Source organism: Phyllobates terribilis, unplaced genomic scaffold (genome assembly GCF_046119375.1).
Source record: "Phyllobates terribilis strain yellow unplaced genomic scaffold, ASM4611937v1 Scaffold_5__5_contigs__length_657084704, whole genome shotgun sequence".
In the NCBI taxonomy this organism is placed as follows: Eukaryota; Metazoa; Chordata; class Amphibia; order Anura; family Dendrobatidae; genus Phyllobates; species Phyllobates terribilis.
The window spans coordinates 167,681,017-167,693,770 of NW_027362765.1; the positions used below are offsets into that span (position 1 = coordinate 167,681,017).

General features: G+C 42.9%; 1 protein-coding gene across 4 annotated transcripts in view; it reads right to left on the bottom strand.

Annotated features, from left to right (window-relative positions):
• Positions 1-1,274: 1,274 nt before the first annotated feature.
• Positions 1,275-12,754, bottom strand: part of RAPGEFL1 (Rap guanine nucleotide exchange factor like 1) — a 67,836-nt gene continuing 56,356 nt past the window's right edge. For all 4 annotated transcript variants that reach the window (XM_073683376.1, XM_073683377.1, XM_073683379.1 and 1 more), the window contains 5 exons: positions 11,065-11,115; positions 10,271-10,358; positions 7,563-7,627; positions 7,186-7,240; positions 1,275-5,643 (listed from right to left, as the gene is read on the bottom strand). In XM_073683376.1, coding sequence (XP_073539477.1) covers positions 5,519-5,643; positions 7,186-7,240; positions 7,563-7,627; positions 10,271-10,358; positions 11,065-11,115 — 384 coding nt within the window. In that variant the 3' untranslated portion in view covers positions 1,275-5,518. The remainder of the gene's footprint in view (positions 5,644-7,185; positions 7,241-7,562; positions 7,628-10,270; positions 10,359-11,064; positions 11,116-12,754) is intronic.

Below are 12,754 nucleotides of genomic sequence, written 5' to 3' on the forward strand. Positions count from 1 at the left end.
TAGAGACAAGAGCGAGTGTTAGGCCACAGCCCCTCTATCAGTATTTGGTCAGTATTCGGTCAGTATTTTTTCTCAGGAGTGGGAGCCAAAACCAGGTGAGGAACAATCAGAGAAAAGGTATAATAGAAACAAGTCACCAATTCTGCATTTATCACCCACTCCTGGTTTTGGCTCCCACTCCTGAGAAAAAAATACTGACCGTATACTGACCAAATACTGATAGTGAGGCCGTGGCCTTAGTGAGACATAAGAAGCATGAAAATGTAGCACTAGAATTGTAGCACGGATCTGATCCTTTCCAGCAAGACTGATGTTCAGAGCTGGAAATGCCAGGACCTACTGTGCTGTCACGGGAGAAGATGTTGCTGTTGGCATTGTACTGTCCATATAATACTGTACTTCCGGCAGCCATTTAGAGCTGGTAATGATGTGGATCACAAGTGCAGCTAAATAGCCGCCTTTTCTAGGGGAACACCTCAAGGGTCTATATTAACCAATCAGGGAGCACCACATATAGCAGGTACAGGTCTGAGTTTTACTGTACAGAATAACTGATTATTGTGTATATAATATTATTTGTGATGGTATCTCACCTATCATTATTTAGCTCAACTTAATAATGTAACATTTGCATGTTTGTGCTTCTAAAATAAACTCCTATAATGTAGTATATAGTATAATGTAGTGGCCTATTAGTTTTTCAGTTGATTGCACATTTCAAGTCCTTATTCAGACATCCGTTTTTTGCATATGAGTGCAATCCATGTTTTTCATGGATAGTACTTGCGCCTACAATAGTGAATGGGGAAATTCACATGTGCATGATTTTCCGCTGACCGAATGGTCCGTGCAAAATCGCGGAGACATGTCCGATTTTGATCCAAGCGTCAGATCAAAATCGGCAATGCAAGCCTGTGGATCCGTGAAAAAAATTGGACATTCAAGTGCGGTCCGATTTTCACGGACTGTTACATATCAAAAGAATAGAGGATTTTTTTTCCCTTTTTTTTACGAGAAAAACTGATGACACTCTGACCAAACTTAGATGACCAAAAATAGCTGATTAAACACGGTCAGTTTTTCTCGTACATAACAAAAACTGACATGTGAATGAGCCCTAACGCTGCATTATATTCTACTGCCTGTGGCATTGATGACAGCAAGAATCTACACAGAAAGAAATGGTTGCTCCAAGTTCATACCTATGTTTAAGCATAAATAAAAATGTAAGCTACACACATACAAGAAAACCCATAAATTGATCACAAGGCATGTTGTAAACGCAGTTTAATGGCTGATTGCTTTCTCTATATGGCCTTTCCAGTGTTTCTACCTTGGGTCTCTTTGCCCATTTAAGTGCTAAATGTCTGCAGATTGCCATAATAAGCTTAAAATAAACAGATATAAAACAATTATACAGTTCTTCTTAGTACAAAAACCTTTACACGAACTCCAACATGGTACATGAACCCGTCCAGACGAGCTCTAACCTGACCACGCTATACAGCTTGAAGGAACATACGCGCCTTTGGGCTACATAAGTGCACAGGTGTCTACGTAGACTTATAAGAACATGAATACTTGCACACGTTACACCTATATAGATATATAGGCCTATATGTATAACAGTGGGTATATGCATGCACACAGCAGGGCTTATCTGATGACATGTTGCAAAGTCATTATCCATAGCAGCCAACTGCACTACTTTATTCCATATCCTTATTTCATGTGTACGATGTATATTATGTGACAAGGATCAAATAGATAGGAGCTGGGGTTATACCTAAGAGAAAAGCCAATGGCCTCTATTCATCAAAGCTTTTAAGACAGAAATCTGGCATAAAAAGCTTTGAAAAGTCACAAAATTTTGGCGCAAGGTGAAGCCGCTCAAAAATGTTGCGATTTTTGGCATTTTCACACCATTTTTGTCCAGTTTTGACAAAGTGGGTGAAGCTGGGGTGGAATGGGGTGTGGCGACCCCCGTTTGTCAAACTAATGATGAACAGTGGTGTACTTGATATGACTGGAGTAAGATTCGTGGCGAAGCGCACGGAGGCGCATGCCACTCCATGCCTCGCTTGATTCATTAAGAGGCGTGCGCATGAGCTACAATTCAAGAAGCCATTTTGTGTGGTTGTCAGAGCATACTGGGAATTCTAGTGTCCCAACAGATGCAGTCATGGATGTAAATGGCTGCCTGCATTTTATGTAAGTAATAGGTATGCTGTAAATTATATAATAATGCCAAATAAGAGTGATGTTCGCATTATGATATTTGCCGCAAAGTTAAAGGGGTTTTCTGGGCAAAAAATGTAAAAAATAAAGAAAAATCTGTCAGTCCCTGTAATGAGTCACCAAACAACCCTACTAACTTTATTTTTTGAGCTCCCCTTCAGCCATTTTTGTGGTCTGTTATTATTTACATCCTGAATTTCCTGCCAGTTCTCCCTATGTGCATCTAGACTACATTTCCTAAGCTCACACACTCCCACCATCTGTGCCTGCTCACTCCTTCTACAAAACACCATCTTGAGACTCCTATACAGTCTCAAGAAGGATAAATCACTGCACACACAATTTCTCCTCCCTAATATTCCTCACACTACACCTACTATGCAATGTCTAGAGACTCTCCCATAGTCAATAATGTTCCAGGTGCTGACACTGGCACCACACAGGCCAAGTGTACTTCAGGGGTACAATGACACATCTATCACATAGCAGCACTCTGGACTATCCAACACCATTCCCTCTGGCCAAAGTCACAAGTTGATGAGATTACTTGTTTTGAGTGGAGCCTCTGTGCTCCCCCTCCTTAACTCTACACAATCCTATTCACTATGAGCTTGCTGAGGATCACAGACCATGCCCCCATGACAGCACCGTTTAGAGCACACAGCAGTGCTGCTGCTCAGAGTGGACTGTAGTAGGAAGTAAGGAGCTGGAGGTCACATCACAGCATGTGATAGCTCAGGACCTGAGCAATGTTTAACAGCAAGTAAATGATAAAGTTTCTTCATTTACGATAGATTATTAAAGCATTGTAAAGCCTATGTGCCAAGAAAACCCCTTTAAGGTCATAATACCTACGCCATTCGGCTGGGCAGTTCATGAGCGTATACCTAAAGCCCCCGTCTCACATAGCGAGATCGCTAGCGAGATCGCTGCTGAGTCAAGGTTTTGGTGACGCAACAGCGACATCACCAGTGATGTCGCTATGTGTGACACTTTGAAGCGATCAGGCCCCTGCTGTGAGGTCGCTGATCGCTGCAGAATGTCCTGGACCATTTTTTGGTCTTTGCCCTCCCGCTGGTCAGCACACATCGCTGTGTGTGACCAGGGGGACCAGCAATCAGGCTGGTAACCATGATAAACAGCAGGTTACTAGGGGTACACGAGCACTTAGTAACCCGCTGTTTATCATGGTTACCACTCTGCTACAGTGAGCGGTAACCTGCCGCTCACCATAGCAGAGTGGTAACCATGATAAACAGCGGGTTACTAAGTGCGCGTGTGCCCCTAGTAACCCGCTGTTTATCATGGTTACCAGACTGCTCCTGCTTCAGCAGGCTGGTAACCAGGAGCATCCATCGTGGAAAGATTCTTTCCACGATGTCCTGCACCCCTGATCGTTGGTGAGCCTGCCTGTTTGACAGCTCACCAGCGATCACATTGCGACGCAGCAAAGATCCCTGACAGGTCGAATCGTTGTCGGGATCACTGTAGCGTCGCTAAGTGTGATGGGGCCTTTAGGGAAAAATAGGATACAAACCATAAGATTGTATTCCTCATAGATTTCCAGCTATAAGTAAGTCTTCATCATCCATGGTGGCCATAAAATGTTGGACGTAAAGGGTCATCATAATACTGCATTCTCCCCCCTTAAAGGGGTTGTCCACCCAAAAAGTCGTTTAAAAAAAAAAAACTGTCAAAATAGTTAAAGTAGTAAAACAAGTCATACTGCCTTAACCCTAGAACGTATACCTGGGGCCTCGCAGGCCCGCCCTGTTAATTGTTTTCTATTTTCTGCAAGATTTCTTTAGTTAGAATTTTGAAACTCTAGGTATTCCTCAGGTATATAGTTGTTTGTCATTTCCAGTTGGTCATTTATTTATTATTTGTACACGGGCCTAAAAGGCCCGAGGTATGTGAAAGTGTAGATTTTTATGGTCATGCGTTCTAGGGTTAACAAATGTCCTGACAATTCAATTTCACCACTTTCCATAAAGCAGTGTCTGTAAAATCTGCTACAGCGATTTCACCCCAACAAAGACATTTGACCGCTGCAGCCCATTACAGGCTGTAGCTGGTTGCAGCGGTCACATGTCCATGTCAGGACTGCATAGCTGATGCAGGAAGTGCAAAGACTGGCAGGTGACAGGTAAATGTAACAGGAGCAGGAGGGAGTGGTGAGTTTGACTTTTTTCATTATTTTAACCCATTGATAGCTACTTTAAAAAAGACTCTTGCTTGATTGACCCTTTAAGTAATGTGTACATTTTAGAATAATACAGCCGAACCTGCTATTTTCAATCAGACCAGCGGATCATCTAATGTTTACAGGGGTCTTCCAACATCTGTCAATGGGTTAGACAAAGATTGGATGATTGGTTTTCAACATGCTCCATCAAATTGGTCTCAGGGGAGAAAAACCTCCGCCAGAGATGTCTGGCAATGGCTTATTCCCCTCTCCCTATACAGAACACATGTATACTTGGTCGAGCCCAAGGTGCGGTGTGGTAAATAGTTTTGGCTGAACAAGTGCTCAACCACCACAGAGTGCTGATAATATGGTCGCCACAAAGTGCTGATAATGCGGCCACCATAGCAGGGATGGGTAAGGAGACCCCTCCTCATATTTACAGGTTGGCAGTTTACCCAAAATGTCCTGAATTTTCCATGTTTGGTTGGTGTTATTCTGTAACCCCCTCCCTCCCCTACTTATCCTCATGTCCACGATCTGGCTTTCTCCAGGTTTCATGTCCTCATGTACTGTAACATATATTTATATTATACACATTTGTGTGTCAGCGGATCCTCTTATCATTTAAATATACCCACTATACACCCACCTCCCAAAATACAACACGTACTATATACAGCAAGATTTCTAGATTCCCATTAATACTTCTGTACATAACCTTGTATCCTGCCAAACTTCAAATGCAGGACGGCAACCCAATATATATATATATATATGTATTTATATAGAATTATTACCCTTCGATTTCCCCCAATAAGAAAATAGCACAAAGTGAATTGTACATGTCATCTTCTTACAAAAATATCTCCTGGTCTATAACCTAATGTATGACACCCATTCTTCCTTGGAGAGGGTGTTAGAATTCTCCTTTCTTAGTGCATCACAGCACAGGAGGATACTTCTGTCCATTACTGACCAGACCCATGTAGCACAATCTATGTGATATCTTCAGTAGCATTGTATTTCTCACAATTCATCCTCATATAGCTATAACTGAGCCATATACGTTCTGATTGGCATACAGTGCTCCGGTCACTGCGCATTAGGCTCCAGTTTGTAAGACAGCTCAAAAAGCAAGTTCTGATTGTCGATCACTTGAAACTGGCGCACGTAAGCTTTATTCTGTAAGTGAGTCGGGGAGACATCAGTGTCCAGCCCTAAAGTAAGATAAAAGAAGAGTAAAGAGAAAAATAAAATGAAATTAGGATTACTACTGACAAATATAACATTTTTCTATAATAAAATTCACATCAAGGTAATACCAGGTTTTACCACATGGTGGAGCCAAGAGTACAGTTAAAACAATCGGTGGCTGGAAATAGGCTATGAAGCTGGAATCTGAGTTTTCGCGTGGCTATACCAATAGCGAGCAACCGGTGGCCCTTTGTCTTTGATTAAATCAGTGTTACACTGCCTCTCTACACATTGTGCATCCTTATGCTCCTACATGACACAGAGTGGGATCCTGTGTCCCCCTTTTGCAGTGTACAACCGATTTTACATGCACAGTTTCTGTCCATAATGAAAGGCATAGACTGAAATAGCTGAATGCACTCACTGGACTGTTCTGCTATCTTTCACGCATTATAATGGATAGTAATAGACATCCAATTATAATATGCAGTCCATGGCCACATCTGAAGCCCTCAGTGGACCATCACTGGGCTGTACCTAAAGGCCCAAGCCCTTATCCTGTACTAAATAAACTTTTCCCCCTCTTACAGATATATGATGCATTGATCTTTGCAATATCTAATCAAATAGTAATATGGTGAAAGCCTAACAATGTTTGCTGTAGAACATATGTAATGTATGTCACTCAGATATCAGGGAAGATACATAAGACATCACCTACCTGTATGTGTCACCCACTCTCTTAAGACCGGACCGTGGAGGAAAATGGACAGTGAGTCATGTTGACTCATCATTATTATAGGCTAAGTACAATTTTGTCTGTCATATTGCATTGGAGATTGCAATCTGTTACTCAAGTGTTCTGGCTCCATCAGCTGTCTCTCTCTGTTCCTCGGCACATCAGGTTGATATTACTCTCTTGTTCCACATAGGCCTGAGTATTCAGGTAGTCGGCATTTACGCCATTTTTGTTATTTGAAACTCCTGGCAAACCCAGCTACTTTGTTGCATATTCAAATCTGCTACATCAACTCTGCTATAACACTGTGCGAGCTTTGCAGTATTGGACTCTGCTGCATACTCAGCCCTGCTACACTGCTGGGTTAGCTCTGCTTTTGAACTTCCAGTGCAACTCAGCTCTTCTTCTCCGGTTACTCAATGCTGAGATAATTCTGCTATTTCACTGGAGCTGGTCTGCTCCTGCACCTTCTGTGCAACTCAGATCTGCTACACCAGCTCATCGCTTAGTCTGCCCTGCTCCCTTGTGCATTATAACTCAGCTATGCCAGTTGCTGTCCTGCCACAAAAGTCACTGTTGTTCCCACTGCTGCACCAACACCTTCTGTCCGTGCTGCATAACAACTGCTCATCTGGATCAAGAACTCCTCACCTCTCCAGGTGGAACATAACAAGCTAATCTCCAATGCTGGAGACTGGGGAGAGGCTTTTAGTCATTACTATTCCAATTACTATGCTCTATAAAGTTGGAAATAAGTGTGTACACAGCTCAGACACCTAAGTCCAAAATGATCTCACACTTTAGATCTAACCCTTCATGCACTTACTCATTTGGCTGCTCCGGAATTTCCGCACAGTCCTCACTTTCTCTGCTATGGCGTGCTGTGAAGTGAAGAGAGAACAGTCACCATGACAACCCCATACTCCCCGGATCATTAAAACTAATGTTCTGCTACTTCTTCTTTTTTTCCAAGTGAAAATCTTGTTGCAGTAGGATATTTATAGGGTAAGTATCACAGAGGGTCCGGGTCTTCAGAAAGCAAAGAATATTTTGCTGCAGAGTGTGATCTCGGGGGATACACACAGTGGTCTCCCCTATGTGATCTATAGGCTTTATGGCTCAGCCATATGTTCTATAATTGAATTTCCCGTGCTAACGACAAATTAAAAGCAATAAAACACAGGTTACTATTCTGGCGCTCACCATTTTCTCCACGTTTACAAGTCCATCGAGGAACGTTTTGCTTCCCTCATGTAAAAAGGTAAGGTCTGTGAGAGAAGAAAGGAGGGTCAGAGAGAGACCTGTTCACACTAGCGTTATGGCAGATCCACACGGCCTACACATTATATGTATGTATATAATGATAAAATAGCGCAACATGCCTGTCTATTCTAACCTCAAAAGTGATGGAAACATCTGGCGTAATCCTTAGCGAGGTCGTCCAGGACTAGATTATTTTTTCACTATGGCAGGTAGTTGGTAAAAGAGGCAGCTAATCCTGTTTTACCCGATTCAGCTCTTCCACATAAACAAAGCAGCTCTTGTTCCAGGCTGCTCTGGATGTGACTGTCAGCGTCATGCTGATTGACAGCCAGCTCCCCACAGTTAGGCAACAGGGAGCCAGCAGTCAATCAGTATGACGTCGGCAGTAACGGCCATCAGAAGAGCGGAAGAGAAGCCGCTGCTCTGTCAAAGTGATGTCAGCGAAAGCCGCTGAATTGCCGGCAGACGTGGTCTGTGACTGCTCTATGCAGGCAGAGATCGGAACAATAGGCAGGTAGGTGTAACACCAATGTTCCCCTTCACCCTCTGTGCATGGACGCCGACATACTCACCACCGCAGCCGCGCGGTCACCTCCCCGTCTCTCGTCCAGTCTCCCTGCTTCCTCCTGTCTGTGCACGCTGTACAGGCTTCCTGGCAGCGTGCCCAGTGCGCGCGCGCTCCCCTGCTCTTAAAGTGGCAGCAAACGTAGTGTGTAAATGTCCCCAGCCAATCGCTGGGAGGCATTTAGTATAAAATGCACCCTCCACAGTAGGAAGGTGCCTGTGCAATGTGGTCCCATTAGTGAGTGTTTGTGCAACTAGTGTGTTGCCAGGTCCCAGTCCTTCTACCTGAGTCCCATGGTCTTTGTTTGGCCAGGGCCCGAACCTGAACCCCTGGTCCTTGTGCGGCCAGTGCCTGAATTCGAACCCCAAGCCCTTGTGTGGCCAGGGCCTGAACTTGAACCCTTGCTCCTAGTGCGGCTAGAGCCTGAATCTGAAACCCTGGTCCTTGTGCGGCCAGAGCCTGAACATGAACCCATGGTACTTGTGTGGCCAGGTCCTGAACTTGAACCCTGGTCCTTGTGTGGCCAGGGCCCGAACATGAACCGCTGCTCCTAGTGCAGCCAGAGCCTGAATCTGAACCCCTAGTCTTTGTGCAGCCAGAGCTTGAACCCAAACCCCTGGTACTTGTGTGACCAAAGTCTGAACCTGAAACGCATCCGGCAGTACATGAATCCGAGACCGCACTGGCGGTATCTGAACCTGAAACCATTCCATCAGTACTAGAACCTGCGGAGCCTGTTCCAGGATCCGAATCCAGCCCAGTCTGTGACTCCATGTCAGTAACCGTTCTGTTTGAGGATCCACACCCTGTGCAGTCTGAACAGAGTCCATATCCTATCTCGCCAAGTTACTCCGAGTCCAGTCCGTATCAGCGTACCTGACCCTTGGACTCACCAGCTGCAGTACCGGGGACTGCCTAGGAGTGGTACCTGGTGGCTACCTGCAACTCAAGCCGGGCTCCATCATCAGGAGCTACAGTGAACACCAGGTAGCCGCTTACTAACGTTCCTTCCTAGGTAAGCCCAGCCCTGTGGCACAGTGGGTCCACGAACCACGGGTGCCACCTGCGGGAGTGAAAGTAGCTAGCTACTACCTGCCTGTTAGTTCTTAGGCCCATAGTTAAAAATTGAAATAGTGCTGTATAACCACTTTAATACAGACTCTAAATAGATAGGTAATTAGACCTTAAAAGACCAAGTAAAAAAATATATTTATAACTTCTCTTGAGTTCAATGATTTCCCCACCAATTGCTGAAAAGACCCTGAGAAGTGTGCAAAGTCTATGTGCTTTGTATTGAACTATCTGTACTCTTTCCATATCCTGCTGTGCACTCCTGTCTCCCAAGCTATGCAATTCTCAAGGGGCTTTTGAGTAACCAACCGAACACAAGATAATTAAAGGGATGCAAAAAAATCTAAAACTTTTTGTAAATGATTGGGAACTCCTTAAAAAGCCATGGTCATACATATCAGGGCAGCAGTCATACCATTTTCTATAATGGCGAGCAAAACATGGCTCCCATCTCTACTCAGAAGTGAGGTGCAGGTAGTGATAATTTTGATTATGGAAGGGAAGAGTGGAAAAACTATTGCAGATCGCCAGGAGAACAGGGAAAGGAGGAAAAGATATGGGACAGAGTGGAGACTAAAATAATCATTAGTCTCATACTAATAGGGGCTCTAAGCCGGGTTTTTGCTGTGGTTCATGGTTGTTAAAAATCCTGTAAAAGACCGCTTAAATAAAAAAATCAGAAAAGATAGGTTATGAAATTTCCACTTTAGTCAACCTAGCTTTCACAGGACTCAGAATGGCAAGGCTACCTATAATTGTGTAGCAACATAGGAGTGGGTTATATATCACCACATCAGTTCGTACTGCAGAGAGAACTGCTCTGTAACTGATCGTTTTCTACAGCTCCAGCTAAAATCACCCACTGGTTTAGGGGTCTACCAGTGGTCCTTAAGATCTGACAGCCACACTTGATTGGCAGAGAGGCAATATCAAAAAGTCCAAAGACAGAGCAAAGTGACATTCAGGAGATGCAAATAGAGTTCAGCTATAATTGGTATTAATATCTGCTTACCTTTCAAGATAAGGGGGATAAATGGGATTACAGGGGGCCGCATTCGAGAGACCATCTCACGATATGACTTATGATTCCTGCAAGGGTCCTATTAAAGGAAGATAGATGTGTTATTGGAAAAGAAAAGGAGTTGTCCACCTCTGGAGGACATTTATTTTTAGTTAAGTGCATGTATTTGGAGCTCATCATCATTTTTGCAATTAGGTTTCATTAAAAAATTTGCACTATTTGGCTTTTACCAGCTCTTTGTTTCTCGGCACTTTCAACTTTAATGTGGTCTGTGGTCATAAGTCAGCTGAGAAAAGCTGAGAAAAGACAAAAGAGAGTTAAAAACTCCCTGTCAGACTGTCAAAGCGGGCTTACTGATGGATCCACAGTTATGTCATTCTGTAGCCAGTGCAACACATTTTAAATTAAACACAATTTAAGAATTGATTTTAGCCCCAATTGCATGCATTTATTAAAAAAATGTCTCCAAAGGTGGACAGCCCCTTTAAATAAATGAAGATTAGTTAAGTAATATCCTTTATTAATCAAAGAAAGTTTTAGGAGTAAGCATGTGCTTCCCATTGAGCTACATAGGTAAAATCACCAATGGGTCATTATTGCAAAGGTTATTTCTCCGTGTTCCAGTTTCAACATTATTATTGAACCTTTTGGAATTATTACTTCTATGTTGTAAAATCATGTGGAAATATGACCAGCACTGGGGGTGACAGCCATCATCAGTGTTACAAAGGAAAAAATAAGTAGACGTTTCACCAGAATTTTTTTTTAACTTGTCTAGAACTCACCGTTAAGTTTTCAAATTTCCTAAAGAGATTCTTAAACTTTCCAGGTAATTTCTAGGAAAGAAGATATTCATTTATTAAGACATTTATCATACAACATCCTTCAGGTTTGTACAGGTGATAGAGGGAAAGTATTGTGTTTGCAGATCTGGGATACTTGGGCTTTTTATATATCATATGAGGCTGTTTTGGAAACAGCGATCTTAAAGGGTTTCTCTACTTTCTTTTGTTATAAGATAAAAGAAATACTTGTTACCAAACCAATCCCCCTTCAATCTGATGTCATCCTGTCCGTTCCATCACCTGACTGCTGAAGCCACTGATTGGTTGCAGGGTCAGGTAACTGATGGACAGGATGTTATGCCAGTGACATAACGATACCCCATCCGTTAGTCACCTAATTCTGCTGCCAATCGTTGGCCTCAGTAATCAGGTGACTGAAAGGACAAGACATAATCACCTCTGGTCCTGGCAGAGCACACAAGAGCGGTGGTGAATTAGATTGGTAAGTAACACCGTATTTTTTATTTTATATCGAGTCCCTCCCTCTGTTACGGTTTGAAAAAGTTGTGGGAAACTCTTTAAAGAAACTTAAGACATCCTTTTCTTAACATTTTACTTTCTCCTGCTACTTTTCATTACACTACTATTCTTAACTTATAGGCAAAATGGGTTTCTTCCCCCCTATTAATAAAATATAAAAAAAACCTAAGCATAATAAACTGTCATGGGCAGGAGGACACCAGTATGCAGGAAAGCAGTGTCCCAAGCACAATGAGTCTTTCAGAGCCAGGTAGCCATTTGCTTACATGCTTGTTCAGGGGAAGTGTCTCTCTGACCAGGAATCGACGGGGTTTTAATTTGTACAAAGGGAATCATGTTTTGTATACAAGTTTAATACTTATTGTAAAGTAGATTCTGATACATATGTTCATGGGTTTATGTTTGTGGCCTCAATGGCTAATTGAAATAATACAATTTACATTAATGCAAAAACATACAAAATATCAAAAGATATAATCAACAGCCAATCAAGGCACACATACAATGTATACAAATAGTATATCTACAAGACCCAAAATAATGGACGTTATACTTAGCCTCCATAATTTGATCAAGGGAAGCTTGTATTGTACTCCAAACTACATCCAACAACAGTAGGGTAATTACATCCAACAACATCTAGGCTCCTCTGTTCTTACTTGTAAACCCCGATGTCGCTATAGGATAATATGTGCCCATTGTCTAAACAGTGGTCTGGTTTATCAGTTTACAAAGGCCCTAAAATAAACACTTTGCATTATCCTTGCCCCAGATTATCTTGTTACATATGATTGAAGGTTTGAACGGAACCTATCGTGTCCCCAAACAGTATTAACCTGCAAATATGGGGTTAATCTGAGGCTATTAGGAGAAAATTAACTTTATTCCTCCCAGGAGCTGCCAGCTTTCAGTCATAGAGGCGTGTCAGCATGGCTACAATCACACAGATGTGCTGGAAAGCGAGCTGTCAATCAAAGTGCCAGGGCGGGCTTACAGCTGCCGCTCACTGAGCAGTGACTGAGGCCGCAACATCCACACCTCTATGACTAAAAAACGCCGGCTCCTTAGAGAAATAAAGTTAATTTCCTCTAAGGAATCAAGCTTTCAGTAAGGCGGCTGGACAGCTTTGGAACTTTATCAACCTGCAGAT